This window comes from Ctenopharyngodon idella, chromosome 3 (genome assembly GCF_019924925.1).
Source record: "Ctenopharyngodon idella isolate HZGC_01 chromosome 3, HZGC01, whole genome shotgun sequence".
Taxonomy (NCBI): Eukaryota; Metazoa; Chordata; class Actinopteri; order Cypriniformes; family Xenocyprididae; genus Ctenopharyngodon; species Ctenopharyngodon idella.
This window is the reverse complement of record NC_067222.1, coordinates 363142-386385: the sequence shown is the minus strand read 5'-3', so window position 1 is coordinate 386385 and position 23244 is coordinate 363142. Positions and strand designations below refer to the sequence as shown.

At 38.0% G+C, this 23244-nt stretch overlaps 1 protein-coding gene and 2 long non-coding RNA genes across 4 annotated transcripts in view; 1 reads left to right on the top strand and 2 right to left on the bottom strand.

Moving 5' to 3' along the window:
• The window catches only part of LOC127509450 (uncharacterized), a 62936-nt gene extending 59371 nt beyond the window's left edge, over positions 1 to 3565 (top strand). For both annotated transcript variants that reach the window (XM_051888184.1, XM_051888185.1), the window contains exons 19-22: positions 153 to 251; positions 2536 to 2554; positions 2649 to 2700; positions 2813 to 3565. In XM_051888184.1, coding sequence (XP_051744144.1) covers positions 153 to 251; positions 2536 to 2554; positions 2649 to 2700; positions 2813 to 2896 — 254 coding nt within the window. In that variant the 3' untranslated portion in view covers positions 2897 to 3565. The remainder of the gene's footprint in view (positions 1 to 152; positions 252 to 2535; positions 2555 to 2648; positions 2701 to 2812) is intronic.
• A 7288-nt stretch (positions 3566 to 10853) lies between these two features.
• Positions 10854 to 14256, bottom strand: LOC127509487 (uncharacterized). Its single transcript, XR_007929247.1, has 5 exons — positions 14173 to 14256; positions 13430 to 13531; positions 13220 to 13318; positions 12456 to 12490; positions 10854 to 12217 (listed from the first exon to the last, which is right to left on the bottom strand). It is a non-coding gene; the product is annotated as an uncharacterized LOC127509487 (long non-coding RNA).
• Positions 14257 to 14417: 161 nt separating this feature from the next.
• LOC127509486 (uncharacterized) lies at positions 14418 to 23212 on the bottom strand. Its single transcript, XR_007929246.1, has 7 exons — positions 23114 to 23212; positions 21730 to 21822; positions 20907 to 20957; positions 20539 to 20664; positions 18713 to 18853; positions 18070 to 18150; positions 14418 to 14503 (listed from the first exon to the last, which is right to left on the bottom strand). It is a non-coding gene; the product is annotated as an uncharacterized LOC127509486 (long non-coding RNA).
• Between the last annotated feature and the right edge of the window lie 32 nt (positions 23213 to 23244).

The following is a 23244-nucleotide window of genomic DNA, read 5'->3' as shown; positions in this document are numbered from 1 at the left end:
ACATTATAAAGATTTTTTAACTAGTTATGCAAATAGCTTGTTAAAAATGAACACAGTTATACAATTACTAAAAAATGCTTTGCCACTTTGCTTTCAAATGTGTGATGCATTTTGCTTTCTCTTCAATGTTATTCTATCATTTTAATTCTTAGGAAACGGTGAGCATGTTTTCAAGGATCTGAGAGTCATTGTCTTCCCCTCCGAATGTGTTTTTGCCTTGTATTGGCTGGGTTTACAAATGCATGCTTTCTGTAAGTATCTTTTATTTTTATTTTTTCCCTTTATTATTTAGTAAAGTATAGAAGTGACAGGATAGTGACTGGGGGAAAGAGAGTAAAATCGTTGTTAAAGGAGACAGACTTGACAGACTGTCAAAAGTCCCAGCAGTTCACATTATAAATAATGACTCAAACTCAAGAATGATAGCATGATCCATGTGTGTGAGGTTTTTATGAAAGTTTGGACAAAAAGTGGTCAAAACCTAGTGAATCTGTTCAAAATACATTATTTCAAAATTATTTGTTTGTGAAATTATGTGAGATACCCTTGATGATCATATTCTCTTGAAAAAAAAAATTTCAAAAAGGTTTTTTTTTTTACAGTGATGCCATGGAAGAACCATTATTATTTCACAAAGAACCGTTCAGTGAACAATTCTTAAAAGAAGCATGTTTTTTCTTAGGTCCTGTTTACACCTGGTCACTTTATGCATTTTCTCTGATTGTATGTCTATTCAATCATGAAAAGATCAGGTGTAAATGCTCTCTGAAATGCTTTTGAGATGGATTTAAATCTGGTCACTCAAACCACTTCAGAAGGTTGTTTGAGACGCATTCCTGAAGAAACTGGACAAGTGTAAATGCATCTGGTTGTTAAAGCCATATTTGTGAATTTTACTCCTCCCATAATGATAAAAAATAAATGTGTGATAGCGCGTTATGCCAGCTCAAGGTAGCCAGATATACAGTAACAGCACTACTGCAACACGCATCGCCACAGATATGGAGTAAACTGCTGCAAATGAAACTGAAAGATTCCTGAAGCTCAACACACAATCATCTTCATTAAAAGTAGTGAGACTAAATGATCTTACAGTGTATCCTTTTACAGTGTTGATGCCGCTCTCTCTTCTATTGAGGTATTTGATCTTGAAATTAGCTGATGATGAATAAAATGCAGCGCATTTCTGTTGCTTTGGTTGACGTGAACTCTGTTGAATTTCCATATAGTGCGGGAATTGAAGATCGATCCACTATTAAAGGTGCCCTAGATCACTATTTTACAAGATGTAATATAAGTCTAAAATGTCCCCAGAATGTGTCTGTGAAGTTTCAGCTCAAAATACCCCATAGATTTTTCATTATACCATGTTTTAACTGCCTTTTTTGCTGTGTGATTAAAAATGCGCAGATTCTGTGTGTGTACACCTTTAAATGCTCGTGCTCCCTGCCCCCAAGCTCGCGACTCCCAATAAACATTGCATAAACAATAGAATAAGTTCCCACAGCTAATATAACTCTCAAAATGGATCTTTACATAGTGTTCGTGATGCAGCATATCAGATCACGTAAGTATGGCATGGATGTTTACATTTGATTCTGAATGAGTTTGATAGTAGCCTATGTTGCATTAACGGGGCTAAAGCTACACTGTTGGAGAGATTTATAAAGAATAAAGAAGCGTTTATGAATTATACAGACTGCAAGCATTTAAAAATGAAAATAACAACATGGCTCTGGTCTCCGTGAATACAGTAAGAAAAAAATGTTAACTTTAACCACATTTAACAGTACATTAGCAACATGCTAATGAAACATTTTGAAAAACAGTTTACAAATATCACTAAATATATCATGATATCATGCATCATGAACAGTTATGATCAATCCATCTGCCATTTTTGCTACTGTCCTTGCTTGCTTCACAATACCTGCAGAACGTCTGATGATTCGGCTGTGCAGCTCCAGACGTTAATACTGGCTTCTGTAATGCTTATAACATGGGCTGGCATATGCAAAAGTTGGGGACGTACATATTAATGATCCCGACAGTTGCGTCACAGTCGGTGTTATGTTGAGATTCGCCTGTTTTTCTGTGGTGTTTTTCACGCACAAGATTTACATATGAAGGAGGTCATTTCCATGTACAGAACTCTTATTATTCAACTATGCCAAGGTAAATTCAATTTTACAATCTAGGGCACCTTTAAAGAATCTTTTGTGCCATGGAAAGTTTCCATGGATGTTAAAAGGTTCTTCACTAAACCATCAATACGAATAGAGAACTTTTATTTTTAAGAGTGTAGCCTAATTCGGCAGTGAAAGGGGCTGGTGGTCACTGGTTTATTTGGCAATATCTATAATGTTGATCTGTAACAGATGCAAACATTGAAATAAAGGAGGTTCAACGCTGGTAAAATGAGAGAAGCATTCACCTACACCTTACAGTGTCTGATTTACTTGCTGAGATTCTGATTTTGATCAATTATTAACATTTTAAAAAAACTTTCTCTCACTAATGTCTCCTGTCAAACAGGGAAGATTGTTACAACTGAGTAAGTTCAGATTTAAATACAGCTCTTATGTATAAACAGTACATTCAACTGTGTATATATCAATGTTAAAACTGTAATTGTGTTTCTAATACAGATCTACACACAATCAAAGGAACTCAGATCAAAGACACAGACGTCAACTCAGGGTAACACAATAATTATGTGTGATATAAACTCATCTGCAGTCTAAGCTTTGACATCTTCATATAGAGTTCAGATGTGTAGTTGCCAAATAACAATGTCTTGTTTTAATCACAGAACACAGTATCAGAGATTTATGAAATGGAGAATCAGTCTGCACCTGATTCTGCTGTTTCTCAGAAAACAGCATCAGATTTATGAAATGAAGAACCTGTCTGCACCTGATTCTGCTGTTTGCATCAGTGTTCAGTCATCATGTATTATGAACAGGCTGCTTTTACTTTTTACTTTTTGATGACTCAGAGAGTCCATTTTTGCCAACTGAAAATGTTTCTGTTTATGTTCGTGTTTATGTCTTTTATTTTGATAATGTCTCATTGTATGAAGTCAAAGTATTATTTTCTGTTTTCGCTAGTGGTGAAGTTGCAGAATTGGCTGTGCCAAATTTACATCTATGCAAATATATTTTTGTAATGTTTAAAACAAACCAGTTTGTAAAGCGTCTGAATTGTTAGTTCATGTGTTTATGATTTGCTCATGTCTGCATTACAGTAATAATAAATGTGAGAATGCTTTCTATAAAAGTCTTTAAGCTCATCAGATGAAAAACATATTTTTGCTTGACAAGTGTTCAGTTCTCTATATTACTGGCTGATTTCATAAGACACCACTAGTTTCTAGACTATTTCCGTTATTTTGATGGTTGTTGTTCATTTAGAAGATTGTATTTTAGTTTCATCACATTGATCTGTTATCTAACATATAGTCATATTATGAACTCCAGTGCAAAAACACTTGATGGGTCTCCGTCACCCCTGCTCTCCGTGGGGAAACTGGTTCAAATAAAAGTTGTTGGTAACTTTACCTAAACAGGGCTTTTCCTGGGTCAAAAATGGTCTTCGGTGGTGGCTGACAGACATGGTCATCGACACAAACAGTAAAAAGTACCCTACCCACGTGATCTGTCAGCCCAATACTGAAAAATTACCTGCCATTCTCACTGTAATCCTCTTTCCCTCTTTGCAAAAAAATCTGTGATTTCATAGCTTTGTAAGAAAAGATGCTTCTTTGCTAGACCTGATAATTATTTGGTTACACATATCAATAATGATTAATAATCAATATTAAAAAGTAGCACTAAAAAGTTTTTGACTAATAGTCTAATTTTCTACCATATACAATTGAATGCACCTAGCTAACAACATCTTGCTTTGTTCTGGTTTCACCTCACTCCAGTCTAAACTAACTGATTTTATAGGTCATTTACACATTGTCATATAAATAAACAGAAAATACTGTGGATTAAGGCTAAATCTTACTAACCACTTTTGTTAAATGGGGTAAGCACAGTTACATTCGGATTTCAGAGGTGTTCTGAGTAAATTATTTGTTATACACCGAATCAGACAGGTCTCAGTGAGTTCAGTGTTGGACAGGGGTGCGTTTCCCAAAGCGAACTATGGTCGTAAGTTCCGTCATTACCAATAAGAGTTCAATGGGACCATAGTTTGCTAACGATGCTTTCGGGAAACGCACCCCAGATCAGTTGTTTTAACTCTTTATTAAAATGAATCGGTTCAAAGGAGTTAGATCATTGGGTCATGAATCGGACATTAGTGGATGTGGACAACGCGAGCCAATGGTGAGCGAGCCCGCTCGAGCCCGCCAAAAGGGGCGGGGTATTGGGCTATATAAGTGACCGTCTCACCTTGGCAAATCGATTTAATTCGACTGAAGCAAAGTACGCAGTACTCGTTCCGTATCTAAGGGAACCGAGGTTACGTTAGTAACCGAGTATGTTCCCTTGCGATGCTACACGAGTACTGCGTCGTTCTTCTTATTAATTATTATTAAATATTAATAAGACAAGACGCATATGGGGACAGTACAATCACACCGTGCTATGCAGGGGGACGACCGAGCATCGGGGCAGAGCACTTGAAAGAGGGCTCGCGACAGATACTCATAAGACAGGATGGCCCAGACAACGGGGACTGAAACACTGTAGTCATCCTCCCAAGCCCATAAACTAGGGCACCAGTGGGGCCTAGGGTGCATATAGAAGGCACGGAACATAGTTACACCCGGACATGGTCAGGGTCGTAATGGAAAGCCATAAGCTGGACACAGCAGGGAGGCTAATGCAAAAGGACCTGCGTCTGAAGCGCAGGGACATCTAGATTATAAAACCTGACAAATGTGGATGGTGAGGCCCAGTCGGCTGCCGCATAGATGTCAGCAATGGACCACGCCCACGAGGACACCATACCTCTCATGGAATGCGCTCTTACACCCAAAGGGCATTGAAGGCTTAAGGAGGAGTAAGCTAGTGCTATAGCGTCAACTATCCATCTGGAAAGCCTGGGCTTCGTGATCGGAAGACCTTTTGTGCGGCCACCGAAGCAGACAAAAAGCTGTTCCACCTGATGAAAGGAGGCAGAACGGTCAATGTAAGTCCTCAGGGCCCTGACAGGACAGAGTAGGTTCAACTCCTGTTCATCCTGAGAAGGAGAAAGAGCGAGAGAATGACCATCTGCACCCTAAAGGGGGTAGATAGGACTTTCGGGACATATCCACGTCTCGGTTTCAGAACGAATTTGGAGTCGTTAGGCCTGAATTCAAGACACAAGGGGCTCACAGAGAGAGCCTGTAAATCTCCCACATGCTTAACCAATGCTAAAGCTAGCAGTAGGGCAGTTTTTAGAGACAGGGGCCGTAAGTCAGCAGTCTGGATTGGTTCAAAGGGAGGTCCTTTAAGGCCAGAAAGGTCCCAGGTAGGAACCGTGAGGGGACGAGGGGGATTCAACCTCCTGGATCCCTTCAGGAAGCAAACAACAAGGTTGTTTCTCCCTATTGACTGCCCTGCTATAGGAGCGTGAGAGGCTGCTATAGCTGCGACATAGACCTTAAGGGTAGAGGGAGTATGGCCTCTATCCATTAAGTCTTGAAGGAAGGACAATATCTGAGATATGTCACAAGTCAATGGGTCCTTGGCCCGGGTTGTACACCAGGCGGCAAAGATGGCCCATTTAAGAGAGTAGAGGTGTCTTGTAGACAGAGCTCTAGCTTGAGAGATAGTGTTTAAGACATTCTCTGGGAGGCTTGCAGGATCCCGTTGAGAAACCACACATTAAGGTCCCACAGCTCGGGTCTGGGGTGCCATATTGTCCCTCTTGCTTGAGAGAGGAGGTCCCGTTTCAGAGGGATTGGCCATTGCTCCATGGGTGATAGCTGAGATAGCTCCAAGAACCATGGTTGGGTCCTCCACAAAGGAGCCACCAGGAGGACCTTGTGAGCACTTTCCCTGATTCGTCTGATTACTTGGGGAATCAGCGTGATCGGGGGAAAAGCATAAAGGAGGAGGCTGGGCCAGTCATGGGCCAGCGCGTCCCTGGCTTTCAAGAAATATATTGGGCAGTGATGATCGTCTTCTGAGGCAAAGAGGTCGACCTCTGCCCTCCCGAAGACGTCCCAAATTTTTTGGACTGTGCGGGGGTGGAGTGACCATTCCGCTGAGGGAAGGTTGCTCCGGGACAACATGTCCGCCCCTTGTGTTCAGTACTGTATATGTGCTGTATATGTGCTGCTCTCAACGAGAGCAGGTTGCACTCTGTCCACTCTAGGATGGTTTTTGCTAGAGTGAAGAGGGGCTTTGAAGAGAGACCGCCCTGGTGATTTATAAAGGACACCACCGTCATGCTGTCTGACCTGACCAAGACGTGGTGTCCCACCAGGAGAGGAAAGGAAGCCTGGAGAGCTCGATATACTGCCATCATTTCCAGACGGTTGATATGTAGCTTGCTTTCCGGGCTGTTCCAAGCACCAAAGGCCGGACGGCTATCGCACAGAGCTCCCCAACCCATCTTGGGGATCAACCAGCAAGGGTTTGTCCAAGGGGCCAGGGTTGCGACAAACGCCTGGTTCACCTTGAGCGAGCAACAACCATGTTGCCAGGCTTGGGGCGGGACCCATGGTTTCAGCCAGAACTGCAAAGGGGGCACATATGAAGCAAGCCAAGCTGCAGAGCCGGAGATGCCGAACTCATTAGACCTAGCATCTTCTGAAATGCTCTGATTGGCAGAGAAGCCCCGGACATAAAGGTTTTCGCGAGCTGCTGAATGGCCAGAGTTCGCTCTGGAGTGACCACGGCCCTCATGTGGGTCGAGTCTAAAATTATCCCCAGGAACGAGACACGTTGGCTGGGAGATAACGAGCTCTTTGGAAAATTGACCCTGAGCCCCAAGCACTCCAAGTGGTTGAGGATGATGGATCTGTGAGATATTAGCTCCACCTCCGACTGGGCCAGCACGAGCCAGTCGTTGAGGTAGTTCAGAATGCACACACCCATCTCTCTCAGAGGAGAGAGAGAGCCGCATCCATGCACTTCGTAAAAGTGTGAGGAGCCAGAGATAGCCCGAACGGAAGGACCATGTATTAAAATGCCACCCCTTCGAAGGCGAATCTCAAGAATCACCTGTGATGGGGGGCTATCTGGATGTGAAAATAAGCGTCTTTCAGATCCAGGGTAAAGAACCAGTTCAAAGTGATCATTCTGAATGAGCGCTTTATCAGGGCCCTGTTCAGATGTCTGAGATCAAGGATGGGTCTGAGACCGCCATCCTTTTTGGGAACGAGGAAGTACCTGCTGTAGAAGCCTGACTCATACAGTGCTGGGGGAACCACTTCTATGGCTCCTTTTGCCAGCATGGTGTTCACCTCGGAACGCAGGACGTGCTTTCCTTGCTTTCCACAGAGGTCTGGGCCACGCTGTTGAATAACGGGGCCCGTTGAGCGAATTGGAGTACATAACCTCATTTTATAATGTTCAGCACCCAAGTTGATGCTCCGGGGATGGCCTCCCAGGCCTCGGCCCATGTGGCATGGGGCTGGATAGGTTGTGGCACCAAGTCGTCGTGAGGGACTGTGGTGCACACATGAGGTGGAAGAGGAATTTTGCTACTCTTTTTTGAGTATGTTTGTGTTTTATCTTGTCCACTACCACAGTGGTTATACACATGGGCGCTAGAACGGGCCCTTTGCGTGCAATAAACACATTTTCCCAGCACCCGGAATTGAACGGGGCGACTGGGAACACATACAAGGCTGTTTGGGTCAGTGAATGCGGCTTGCGGGGCGGGGCCAGCAAGCAAAGCGCACAGTGATTCAGCATTTGATAACAAACACCAGAGAAATGGGAAAGGGGAGAGCATCATGTCATATTCAGCTGAGCACTGTCAGCATTGAGCTCGTTTTCCTGCTCTTGTAGTGAGAGCACGCACCCTCAATGAACGCGGCTCGCGGTGGCGTGGCCGGCAAACGACACGCTCAGAGATTGGGTATTTTACAACAAACGCTGAAGAAATGCTCTTTCAGAGTGAATATATACCATGAGTCTCACCTGAGTCAGGGGAGAGCGTCATGTCATATTCAGCTGAGCACTGTCAGCATTTAAATTGTTCTAGCACTCTTGTAGTAAGAACACACTCCCTCAATGAACGCGGCTTGCGGGGGCGGGGCCGGCAAGCGAAGCGCTCCGAAGTTCGGCATTTAATAACAAACACCAGAGAAATATGCTCTTTCAGAGTTAATATATTCCAAGAGTCTCACCTGAGTCAGGGGAGGGCTTCATGTCATATACAGCTGAGTGCTGTCAGTATTGAGCTCGTTATAGCGCTCTCATCGTGAGAGCAACACGCCCTCAACGAATGCGGCTCGCGGGGGTGTGGCCGGCAAATGACACGCTCAGAGATTGGGCATTTCACAACAAATGCTGGAGAAATACGCTCTTTTAGAGTGAATATATATTCCAAGAGTCTCATCTGAGTCAGGGGAGAGCATCATACCATATTCAGCTGAGCGTTGTCAGCATTGAGCTCACTCCTTTTTCAATGAACGCAGCTTGTGGGGGTGTGGCCGGCAAGCGACACGCTCAGAGATTCAGCATTTTGCAACAAACGTCGAAAAAGCGTTCTTTTAGGGAGAATATATATCATGAGTCTCGCCTGAGTCAGGGAAGAAGGTCATGTCATATTCAACTGAGCACAGTAGTGAAAACACAGCGAGCGCAGCTTCTGCGTGGGACATCCCCAGACATTGCATGCACTCACTGTGCCTGTCATCAGCGTGCAGAGAGGCTCTGCACATGCCACAGCTGTGGCGCGACATTTGCAAAAACGTCACAGAAATTTGCTCTTTAGAAAGCTTTTTTATTTACAGGGCTGCTTGAGAGTGGCAAGCTGATCTGGCTGCTGTGAAGCGGCGGGTTGATCAACGCTGCACGAGAGAGCGGTGAGAGAGCTGCAGGCTGCCCGTAGGTGGCGGCTGCTAGAGAGCGGTGAGCAGAATAGAGACCAGCGAGCTAACCAAACTGCTGCAGAGCGGCGAGCTGATCAGCGGCGAATTCCAGCTGCTTGCAGGTGAAGGTGGCTTCAAATCTTGTAGATCAAACGAAGAGATGATATCTACGTCGCTGAAGGAGAATGAATCGATTTGCCAAGGTGAGATGGCCTTAGATGGGCTTATATAGCCCGATACCCCGCCCCTGACTCCGCGTCATTGGTTCGTTTACTTTAACTTCACGAACCAATGGCCGTGCAGTTAACACTGCGTGATTGTATAAAGGCTTCAGAATCGAAGAAAAAGGAGTTTCCCCATATGCGTCTTGTCTTATTAATAATTAATAATAATTAATAAGACGAACGACGTAGTACTCGTGTAGTATCGCAAGGTAACTATACTGTTTTTTTTTTTGGTTTGTTTTTTTTAAAATAAAAGACTTGATGATGCACACAAAAGGAGTATTGATTACATTTGCTGTATCATAGTAAAATGTACTTTATATTATGAAGTTATATTTCCATAGAACTACACAGTAACTGAATAGAGTATAACCTTTAAATCACTGTTAAATGGTTGTGGGACAGTGTGTGTGGTGAATATTGCAGGTAAAAAAAGGGAGGGGCGAAAGCGTTCTAAGAAAGAGAAGCTCCAGGACAAAGTAAAGAGCTACAAGAGGCCTTAGTAGTACCATTACAATTGTGTTTTCACTCCTGTTTGTGCCATTGTGCCATTCTAGTCGTTTATTGTTATTGTATCTGGCCATGTGATTGATAAATTAAATTTTAATGAACTTTTAAATGAATTGTTAAATGAAATGTTTTTATATTGAAATAAAATGAAATTAGTTTAATTAAAATGATGTTTGGTCAGTTGTCAACGAAATCCATTATATCAGCCCTGTCATGCCACGGTCATTCCTGTCACACAGGAAATTATGATATAAAAATGTAGTATTTGAGGAAATATTGATGAATTAATCTCTTTTACTTTGTAGATGATGGTGGGGGCATCCACTACTATGTTTTTGTAAAAATCTCCTATGTAAAGGTAGTTCTTTTAAAAATATATAAGTACCTGGTGGGTATTCTGTGATTTTGTGTACTACAGTTGACCAAAACATTGCTTATATTTCTTATAGGAATTACAAAACCATGTTAGATACAATCAGGGACATGTGACCAATAAGAAAATGCTATTTGTATCAAAGAAATGTATTAGGAAACCATTTTAACATATACAAATTTGTCTGTGACGGGGCCTGACATTTTAGGGGTGAAATGCATATAAAAATGTATTTTATTCAATCATAAAAACATGCTGAGATGGCACGATATGTGTTTCTCATAGTTTAACATGTCCTCTATATGACTCATTGTTCAGATTTAAGAATAAGATATTTTTTTCCCCAAGATTTTTTGTAAGTGAAAATGTACGTTTCTGGTAGAATGTCCCATGTATATATATATATTATATATATATATATATTTATATATTATATATATATATATATATATATATATATATATATATATATATATATATATATATATATATATGGGCTCTTATAACACCTGAGCAGTGCCACAGACTGATCGATTCCATGCCACACCGCATTGCTGCAGTAATTCAGGCAAAAGGAGCCCCAACTAAGTATTGAGTGCTGTACATGCTCATACTTTTCATGTTCATACTTTTCAGTTGGCCAAGATTTCTAAAAAATCCTTTCTTTGTATTGGTAATATTCTAATTTTCTGAGATACTGAATTTGGGATTTTCCTTAGTTGTCAATTATAATCATCAAAATTAAAGGAAATAAACATTTGAAATATATCAGTCTGTGTGTAATGAATGAATATAATATACAAGTTTCACTTTTTGAATGGAATTAGTGAAATAAATCAACTTTTTGATGATATTATATGACCAGCACCTGTATGTTCAAACCAGAGTCAGACAATGATGGAGAGACTCAAGAAGGAGCAACAATATGTAGAATACAACAGGTTTCTGAATGGTTAGTTGATGAATTTATGTAGCTGATGTGGAGTTAACTATCTTAAAGTCATTGATTATCATATTCTGTCATGATAATCTATAAATCGCTCGTGTGGGAACTGTTGTAAGATCCTACAGAACCAGAGAATATATGCTGCATGAAGGTAAAACAGGAATAGTTTAGTTTAATTACGGTTCTTATGTTGTCATCTGGCTTTTATGACATGCTATTGCATTTGTTATGTACTGTATTGCAATAACATGGCCTCACCCCCTTTGTTGCGTGTTCTCGGGGGCAGGGTTTATGTAAATTTAAGGGTTAGTGATGTAACTAACCCGGGAAGAAGCTCATTGTAGTCCCTACTAGCCATTTGTTGTAGTCCTTAAAAAGTGATTTCTTTGAAAGAAAATATCTCCGGTTGCATTGAACTTTGAGCGTCGTAACTTTGCTGATGTTTTTGTTCAAACAGCAACATTACACACTAACTAAAGTTAAAAAAGTGAAATCATAATTAACCACCTCTTTAAGTTTACAAATTGTTTGTTACAGTGAGGTACTGTTTGGTACAGAACTTAAAGTTCACCGTAAATCTTCATAAAGTTGAATGACAGACAGACAGAAAGACTGACAGTCACAAACCCAAAGCATGACAAATCCACCTCATGTGTAGCAGTTGGCGAGGTGTTCTTTTCTTTAAATGTTTGTCCATTTTCTTCAAATATGCCTTTGAAAATTGTAGAAAGACTTTAGTTTTCACTTCATCAGACCACAGCACAATGGCGTGCACAGACCTCCACGGGGCTGGGGGTGAAATCACGTTCCAGGGGGTGGGGAGTGTCCCCCTCGGCAGGGATGGCATTTGGGGGGTGGCACCACGATATGGCTGAAAGGGGCAATTTAAAGGGCAGGGGCTCAAACCCCCCTCTCCCGCCCCCTCTGCACGGCACTGCCACAGTACATGGATCCAGAAAATATAAATGAGTATTTCTGTAGGTGTTAGTACAAGTCTGGCCGGGTCTTTTTCTCTCATTGTTGATTTAAGTTTGTGATTCCACTGAATCTGGCTGAGTTTCCTCTGCAACGTCACTCTTAACGGCATCCTGATCTTGATTCTTTAGAAGAGGATTCATATTAAGTGATTCTTCTGTTTTCTGCATTGATTCATTGGCTAGAGTTTTATTAGCATTCTGTGTTCAAGATAAAAGAGGGATTTTCAATACAAACAATAAGGACTGTTGTTTAACATAAAGTACATAGCATTTTATTGTAGGCCAATAATACTGTATATCTTACATAATATATTTCATAAGATATTCAATTTAAAATCTTGGTTCTATTCTGATCCAGTGACTGGAATGCCATTAGTTCGTATTTAAATGTATCTAAATGGTCGATTGTAAATCTCAAATTAATGATAACACAAACCTGACAACACTGCAAACACTTCATGTTAGAAAACCCTGTGTTAAAAGCAGTGAGAGAAAAAGATATTTTAGTCAAGTCTCAGTTTAAGCACATATGCACTAAAGCATCAGTTGGTGTAATGGCCGATTCCTGGATTGAACATTCAGATAATTAAAGGACTATATATGCATATCAGTAATTACCTATTTAATTTATCATCATGTTATGCTGATTATCAGATCTTTGTGAATGAATTTATTGAAGTAGTCGTTTGTGATTAGTGCAGCTAAAGATAATGTTAGTGTTGATTAAATTAAACAATTTCACTGATAATTGTAAAAAGCTGTCAAGCAATAAATGGAAATAATGGCTTTAAAATCAAAACATACCAGTTTGATAGAAATATGTTATATGAACATGTGACATTTTAGTTCTTTCTGATCTGCTGTATCTTCATTCATGTAAACTGAGCAGCTCTCAGTGTATCAAAACTAATGCTTGAGTGAGTTTGAGTCTCTTAGTTATTATAAACACTGTCAATCAAACACAATTTATCAAAAACACATCACAGTCCATGTGAGAGATAAATGAATCCTTACACTCGAGCATCACTTCACTTCAACTGCTTGATGAACAAAGATAATTAATCAGTGGTCGGATAATATGCCATATTTATTTCATGGCAATACATTAAAAATTGAGTTTAAAATTATGTATTGCAAACAAAATTTAAATGCAAGGGTCATTAAGTGGGTTTGAATTTGTAATAAATCAGTTGTACTTACATGGTCCAAACATGATCGAAATCAGCAGAAAAAAGGTGAAGATACTTTCAGAGGAGAAGACGACTACTCTCAGATCTCCCACTGCACGCTCACCATTATCTGAGGATAAAAACACAAATATTACACTATAATAATTAATAATATTTAGAGTTAAATTTTACCTTTTAAATAATTTAAGTTATAACAGCATAACACTATGTGTTAACTCACCTATTTTCAGTATCAGTTCAGTCATCAGTGTAACAGAGTTCACTAATACGACAACAACTGATCCAAGCACATAGAATACTTTTTTTAAGGTGAGGGTCAGATCTGTAATATACATTGATTATTACATTAAAAAATACAACAATACAACTATTTGTTCACTTCAGACGCATAAAACATTTGACATATATTGAATATATTTCTCACTTTCTTGGATCTGCAGAAACAACTAGTAATTCTGTGTTGTGCGTGCCAGGTGTGTAATTTGGTGATGTAAACAATGTAAACACATACACATTCAAATGGACAAACCTATAGACTAAACACGTAACTGAACAGCAAAAACACATTTTGTCTTTCGTCGTTAATTTTAGAAGAGTGAATGATCAATATAAAACACTTGTTTACTCTTTACCGATATAGGATATAAGATTAATCAAACATTTAACATTCAATTTTCTCCCCTTAGCTTTCAACCCTTTGTATTGTAAATACTATACTGTTAGACTAGTAGGTTGATATTTTTATGCTTCTGAACTGCACTCATCATATTTCATTGCCACATTGGGGTGTTTTTATTTTTAAATTTTGACTCATATGTTGACATATGTTGACTCATATGTACCTTTGAACCTGGCCATAACAGTCATGCCGGAAAGATTTTAGAGCACTTAAAATACTAAATCTGTAATTAAAAAATAAAAAATAAAAACAAAGATGACTGAAGTTAATGATCAACACTGTACCTAGATCTTTATTCACATCAATGTAGATTGTGCTCATCCACAGAATTTTCTGAAATATAGTCATACACAGCCAACCTTTCCAATCTGCACACAGATGTTTTTATTATATCTTTGATATTCATTGAAGAGTGAAACTTGATATTGAAAAGTTAATTTACAAGTAAAACAGGTGTAAACCTTTGTCCAAGTGATATAATATCAATTATAGTATAGAATAAAAGTATTACTGTACCTTGTTGCATGATCAGAGTTGAAATGTAGATGAAGACCACTAATCCAGTTATTATAAACATGTAGATTATCCATGAGATATTAGCGAGTAAATTTGAACCTGAAAAAGAGCTTAATGTTTTCATTCAATAAACTGATCAAAACCAAGTATACTAAGATTTCTGAACATTAAGGCAAAAACTCTTAATATAAGGCATAACACTGAAATCAAACAGAGAAAATGTCACACAAATGAATTACAAATCATGAAGAGTGGAAAATTCTGATTCAGAAAGACAGAACTGAGAACCAAGCCAGGCTCATGGGAAAAACACCTCTACCGACATTTTTGCAAAATTACTGTTCTAATACAAATCTTTACTTTTCTTTATTTTTATGATAATGAAGTTTTTTGTGTGGCATATTTATGCAGATTGGATTAGAGCTAGTGAAATTCCAATATTACATGCTCCTCTGGATGGTGGTGCTTATTTAAGGTGGTTCAGGTCATACTTAGAAGGGAGAGGTTATTATTTGAGTATAGGCAACAATATAAGTCTAAATGGACATCCATGATATGCAGAGTCCGACAAGGCTCAATTCTTGCACCTTTGTACTTGTAGCATCTGGACCAATCAGGAACACACAAATTTTTCATTATATTTAATGAATAATTCAGCAAACTCACTCTCCCAACAAAGGTCTGTGGACCCTTCCCCCAAAAGACCAACTTGGGCAACAAGGGCCTGATAAGATGTTTTATTGCTCAGACTTTCCTGCATCAATTTATAGAAAAACTGTTCTATGAATATGCATCTCAGGACATTGTGTGTATGATTATGGCTATCTTGTGTAGTGTCTTTTGTATGGTATTTTGTTTTATGCATATTTTGATAAGAACCAATGATTAATGTGACCTCACCTATACCAAGTTTGGTGTCTATGAGTTTGCATTTTGAACATTTAAGTGCTTGTGTATATGATATGTTGATACCTATGCAACATATTATGACAAGAATCTTTAATAGTTTCTTCTTCAACAACCCAGCCAGTTACAAAGGCAAATGCTCTGCTAGAAACACAAGAAGCTATAAAACCCCCACAGAGGAATTTCCTGCTCTGAAATTCAACTTTTCTCATTGGTCAGGTCAACCCTAAGAGGTGTGACTTCTCCCAGACTTTAAAGAGAGACGCACAGATCTGCCTCACTCTCTTGTGCCTATGACGACACTCTGCATCTGCTGGCCGCCACCTGGCTTCACCGGCCTGGCCCGCAGGCCTCCACACAACTCAAACCATGTGTGCCTTTGTCGACCATGACAGAGACAAACCCACACCACAAGTTTACCATCGTTACTTCATTCTACTTCATTCAACGAAGTCAGTTGCAACTTCAGCACCATCGGACCGAACTCTCAGGATTTTCTACTGCAACAGTATTTTCAGAAGCTCTTCAAACAGCTGAGGCATAACGCAAGTATCGTACGATATACTAAATTGCTGTTTGTTAGTTAAAGTTGTGAACCCGTGTGTTAACAAAGGAGCTTATATTGAGAATCTCATGGTTCTTTCCTTGTTTAATGACTCTTTTCCATAGCTTCATTCCCTGTTCCCACTTCCAGTTGCTAGCACTATTCTACCACTTTCATTCTACCACTTTTAATTTTTACCTATGTAAGTGTGATTGTGTTTGTATGTGTCTGTTAGAATAGTTGTGTTTGTGATTTAGCTAACAAAACTTGTGCACAATACATGTTTGATTCTGACTCCTTGCCTGCAGATAAACTGTCACTTAAATGATCGATCTTGTTACATGCTCTAAGCGCTGTAAATGCTAAGAAAGAATTATTTTTCTGTCGTCATGACAGAAAATACCCTCTTCATAGAATTAATAAATCAATAATCAATACTGAGTCTTCACAGGATGAACTGATTCATTGATTTGCAGACGACACCCAGCCAAATTCTACTCTTCTGTCTTCCTCTCTCTCCGATTGTTTAGAAGCGATTAAATCCTGGTTTTTGCACAATGATGTCAAGTTGAACACTGATAAAACAGAGGTTCTTCTTGTTGCCACTAAATCCAATTTGTCAAAATCCAATAGCTTTTCACTTTCCATTGATAATTCTATAAATCCATCTTCTCAGGTTAAGAGTCTGGGTGTCGTCTTTGATAGTACTTTGTCTTTTGCATGTGAACAATATTACTCGGTCTGCATATTTTCACCTACGGAACATCAGGCATCTTCGTCCATTTCTCACATCCAATTCCACAGCCATTCTCTGTACACGCTCTAGTCACTTCACACATTGATTATTATAATTTTCTTCTATTTGGGTTACCTCACAAACTCCTTCATAAACTTCAGTTGGTCCAGAACTCAGCTGCCCGTATAATTACTAGAACCTCTTACATTGAGCATATCTCTCCTGTCCCCTATCATTTACATTGGCTTCCTGTTAAATATCGGGTAGAGTACAAGATTCTGCTTCTCACTTTTAAAGCTCTTCACAATCTTGCACCCTCATATCTTTTCGAATTGCTTCATATCTACACCCCGAAGCATACACTTCGATCTTCTTCATATGTTACTCTTCTTGTACCCTCTGTTCGTTTAGTCACTATGGGGTCCAGGGCGTTCGGCTGTGCTGCTCCTCGTCCCTAGAATTCTCTTCCACAATCTTTACAAGGAAGTGATTGTCTGGCTACTTTTAAATCACGTCTTAAAACCTACCTATTTAAATTAGCTTGCTCTGATCAATTTTAAATATCTAATGTTATATAGCTGTTGTTTTGTTGTATTGTGTCTTGATTTGTTTTATGACTATCATTCAACTGTACGGTGTCCTTGAGTGTTTTGAAAGGCGCCTTCAAATAAAATTTATTATTATTACTGTTATTGTAATGTTAATGTAGCTACATCAAGTTAATCTGATTAACTGATTAAAATATTTATAATTAATCATAACAAGTTATGAATTATTATTAATATTTCCCCATTTGAGCTAACTTGCTACACACTGTATTTTATTTATGTATCTTCTTTTTTATTCTAAACTCTTTTAATTCACTTTATATACATTTTTATTTTCTACTTTTATTGCTATTTTTATTTTTATGAACTAATTGCACTGTATTTTCTTAACTGTTTTAATGCATTTTATATCAGTCTTTTATGCATCCTCTTTTTATTCCTGACTGTTTTTATGCATTTTAAATCTTGCGGTCTGGATGGAAGAGCTGAGAGAACTGGAAAGTTATATACAGGGGGTAAGCCTTTGTGCTGTTAGTTCTGGTGGTTCCAGGGTGATTTGTCTGCAAGGGTACTGTTTAAACACAGCTACCTGACAAATATTCTGACTGAAACTCTCTGACTCTTTCATTCAGATAGGGGTATTTTCTGCTTTTATTGTTAATTTTAATTTTTTATGCATTCCATTTTTGTTCTTATGAATTTGTTTCCTTTTCATGTAAAGTACTTTGAATTACCATTGTGTATGAAATATGCTATAATAAACTTGCCTTGCCTTTTTAAATCCAGGAATGTAGTTGTGAACAACTGTGATAGAACATCTTATTTAGGAGCATCGAATTTAGACAGAAAAGTTAAATGGTTTAAGGATCCACAAATTGTGTTTACTCGCTGATTGCAGAACTATAAAAAGATGAATTCATCACATACTTACAGCTTTTCTCTCTGTTTAGGCCACGCAAACAGGAAAATGACAGGAAAAAGAAAACTGGGAAAAGTACTAAAAAATAACTCCCTGAAAACAGAAGAACATTTATGTATGATTTGAGATTTATTGATAACATATTTAAATGTGATCATAAACACATTAAAACTATTTTCAGTGCTCAGTAACTAGTAGAGTTTCAAAGATTTTAATGAGAAAAATTCATGCTACTTGAACATCAGACTTATTTTTGTTACTGTATGACTGACGGATTCATTGTCAGTATGCTGATTGTTTTCCAAAATATTGGCCTGGTTTCACAGACAGGGCTTAGATTAAGCCAGGATTAGGCCTTCATTCAATTAGGACATTTAAATAGCTTTTATAAGCTATTTAAATTAAAAAAAAAAAAAAAAAAAAAAAAAAAACACATTACTGGTGTGCATATTGAGACAAAATAAGGGCACTGACATATTATGCCAGTGCAAATTGCTTTCAGTTAAAACTCAATCATGCATTTTAGTTTGGGTCTAGGCTTAAGCCTTGTCTGTAAAAAGAGGGTAATGATCTACCACAGTTACTAATGTTAATTTTTGTATGTTGTCCTTTTTATTCCACAGTAAAGAAAGCACAGATTTAAGTGGTCACTAACCTCTTCCAAAACTGGACAACATTAGGATGAATTGTAAAGGAGGCAGAACAAAATAGCTGAAAACAGCTACATCTGTTACTTTATCCCATAAGCATTTACACGTCTCTCTGCGGCATGGATTCCTCTTCACTTTAGTCAATACTAGAAAATTAAAAGTACATTAGTACACTTTCTATTATAGATATACAGCCTGATTTAATGAAAATGCATAAGTATTTGTACATATTGTTGTATTAAAAGTTGAGGCATACAATCAAGGTTTGGTGCTTCTACATTAGTGTTATTCACCTATCATTTTTCGTCTGATTTTAGGGATAATAGAGATAGGTTTAGGGGTAGGAATATGGTTAGCATTACATTTTCAGACAGGAATGTTGTTCCAGGATCAACAAAATTTGTTGTCCCAGGAATGCATTTAACTTTGCAAAATTAGGAGGTGCATACTTGCATGTGACGTCATATTAACATTTTACCAAAAGCAAGTTTGAATTAAGTTGTTTGTTTGTAAATGTTGGAGATGTGATTTCTTGGTTTTAGAACTGCCAACATCAGAGGTAGCGCATCACATTACGTTTTCATCAAGTTTATTTAAAGGATTAGTTCACTTTCTAATTAAAATTTCCTGATAATTTACTCACCCCCATGTCATCCAAGATGTTCACGTCTTTCTTTCTTCAGTCGAAAAGAAATTAAGGTTTTTGATGAAAACATTCCAGGATTATTCTCCATATAGTGGACTTCAATGGAGCCCAAACGGTTGAAGGTCAAAATTACAGTTTACAGCGATCCCAGATGAGAAATAAGGGTCTTATCTAGAGAAACCATCGCTCATTTTCTAAAAAAAAAAAAAAAGTTAAAATTTTATACGTTTTAACCATAAATACTCATCTTGAACTAGCTCTCTTCTTCTTCTCTATTAGAATTCCGGCAGTGTAGACACTGCTAAGTGTATTACTGCCCTCCACAGGTCAAAGTTTGAACTAAACTGTCATATACAATATTCTAGTGCAAGTATATAACAATTAGTTCAAACTTTGACCAGTGGAGGGCAGTAATACAGTTAGCAGTGTCTACACTGCTGGAATTCAAATAGAGAAGAAGAGAGCTAGTTCAAGATGAGCATTTATGGTTAAAACTTAAATAAATAAATAAATAAATTATATATTTATTTATTTTTAAGAAAATGAGCAATGGTTTCTCTAGATAAGACCCTTATTCAAATTTTAATTTGAAAGTGAACTAATCCTTTAATAGCTGTGTGGGTGCTCGGTTTTCCGGTCATCCCATTTGCCGCCGCTATATGCCATTCATGCACACTTCTGCAAAACACTGCAGTGGAATTCTACCAGAAAGTCTAAGCGGCATTATGTCATGAAAGACTAAAAGGACATTGGGTGCCCTTTGGGAAAGGGCCTATGATGGCCATGAACACTGACTGACTGTCATACAACTTAAGAAGCAATTCATTGATGTCTGTAATGTGAGTGGTTATCAAGGCACACGTGACCCAATTTGACTGTTATGCTTTCTTCAATGGCAGTAATCTGCTTGAGGTGCCAATTCTGACTGTTCAAATGAATTCAGTGTTTGAATGTGAGTGCGCATGAGGACGATTATCTGTGTATAATGATTACATTTTGGTTGTTGTAGGCTTCTGAAGCCTTGGAATAAAATGCACAAAATAATGGACTGTGGGTATGATCTCTTTATGTTGTGTTTTGTAGGCTATATAGGCTATAGTAAACATTTATATGTTTTGCATTGTGTAAAACAATTATTGGTAACCTGATAAAAACACTACAAATGGAAAAAAGATGGAAACTTACTGTAAATAATGTAGACAACAAATAATGGAGTCAAAAATCCGAACACAAATATTGCAATGCCTGTGTCAGCCATTTCAGAATATGCAAATGGATATTTAGGTGGTTCCAAAGCCTGACCTAAAATAACTGAATCAGAATTATAGGGGGGGGAACAATTAGCAAACCTGAATAATCAGCACTGGAGACATGTAATATCATTCATACTAACATAAATCATCATCTCTGAGGAAGACTTAGAAGAAATATATACACTGAAGTGCTTATCGAATATTTTAGATTGTTGCACAACATTTATGATACAAGCCAGGAATATTGTGCAACTATTATTGTAGAATATTTATTAGTATTTTTTTTTTTTTTTTACTAACCTGAACAATAAACTACCATAAAGATGACAAATTCAGAGAGAATTGCCACACCTTCAAAAAGAAAAGAGTTCAGTTGAATATAGGACATTAGGTGTTAGAATACATCAATAATAATAATAATAATAATAATATATATCAGTAATGCTTTAGTTTAGGGTCCAGTTCTCACTATTAACTTGTTGCTTATTAACATGCATAATACTAGTATATTGAATGTTTATTAGTACTTTATTAAGCACAAAAATAATGCCTTATTCTGCATGACCATATTCTACATGCTGTCACGTTAGTTTCAGTTGTCATGGACTTTCAGTTTTGTTTTCATTTGTCACATGCCTTTGTTTGTGTTCCTGCCTTTCTACCGTCTCTATGGTCACCGTCATTATGAGTTCACGTGTGTCAGCTGTGTATCGTTAATCACCTTGTTATCTGCACTACAAGTTCCTGCTTTTCTGTTGTTCTTTGTCAGGTCTTGTTCCAAGTTGTGTGTGTGTACACTGCTTCTTGTTTAAATTTTAACCTGTTTGGATTATTCGATTAAATTGTGTTTTGGAACTTTATTCATCTTCATCTGCCTGCCTGTATGCACCCAGTGTTACACATCCCTTAATCTCTTAATTAATAACTATTAATAAGCAGTAGGGGTTTATTAAAGCAAAAGTTATAGTTGAATGTGAGAACTGGACCCTAATCTGAAGTGTGACCAAACTATAACATTTTTGCATATTTATGTTGAGCAAATATTAGAACAACCAAAAATTGATATGAAAATTTGTAATCATAGTTTTATCCATATATATATATAAAAATTAAAAATCCAAACCTGACATCTTCTTTAAATATGGCGCAACATAAATCAACATCAGAGGCCTCAGAATATAAAGAGCACAGCAAGAGACCGTCTCATACAGAAAACCTGCAACACATTCAGACCATTCAAGATAAAGATTGGCTTACACGTTTCAAATATCCAGAGAAAAGTGATCATGAAACAATACACTGAACACACTGTACTGTAAGTATTGAGCAGATCTGAACCGTCATGAACATACATTTAATGGTAGAGTAGGTGATTTGCTTCAAAAACATTTGTTATGCTGGTTGAATGTCTCTTGACATCCCGATAGCAATCACTAAGCTACGTCTAAATGTCTTTATCTTTTCACTGTACCATTGTTTAAGAACGCTCCACTTGGTTCCTAAGCCAATGCAGGACGAGACCGCCCCCGATTGTAAAGCAAAACATGATTGGTTGTAGCGAGAGTGCGCTGCGATTGGTCAGTGCAATGTGCCCACTATCTGATTGGCTTGAGTAGTTGGTGGGTGGAGTCGAAACTATTAGTGGATTTGTCTGCAGTCGTGATGCTAGAAATGTTTCAAAATCCACAAATGCATGAGGTGATTCACAAATGTACAGAAAGCGATTCACAAATTAATGCAGGCAGAGTTGTGCTTGTGACATAAAAACATTTTTGTGAATATTTTATTTATTTGTGAATTTATTAATTTTGTGAAACTCCTAACATATATTTGTGGATCTCATTCTATTCATTTGTGCATACGATTATTTTTTTATGAACCTCTTTACATTTATTTGTGGATCATAATCTATTTATTTGGAAAATTGCAACAATTCTACCCCCATAGTTTCAGCGCGGAGCTCCGCGATGAGTTTAACAACACTTGCCACTTGGTTTATAGATCATATACAGACTGAAGTATGTGTTTAAAGTTTTTATAGACATATTTAACACATTCTCCTGCACCAAACATGAACCAGCACGGTGTATGCACACATATTTCATCAAGTCTTCTTCAAATGAAATATATGTGCAAACTGGACACTGATACAGTGTTGTCTGAACGCGATGACACGATTATTCTGATACACAAAAGACAATGATTTAGATAGAAAATTCAAAGAAGAATGGACAAAAAAAATAACTCTTTATTCTTTGTGTTATTTTTCTGTCATTTATCATGAGACTGTAGTGCTCGTAAATGTAATGAAAATATTATTAGCCCTTTTAAATATTCTTCCACATTTCTTCCTTGTGCTTGAGAATTGTCATTCCGTGCTCATATATTAATATTCATTATTCATAATGAGTGTGTTGTAGGTCTGTGTGTAGGTCTCCCCCCCTTAATCATATTTAAAATTCAAATGAGGAAACTTTTGTTGTTTTTTTTATTGTGTATACACTCACCTTCAGTAACACCCCAGAGAACCAAAGCCACAAACATCATAATATTTGGAAGAAACACATGAAGAAACCCAAGAGTCCTGACATGTTTGGTTGCAGCGGGGTCTGAAGATCGAATACAGAAAGTTAGTGAA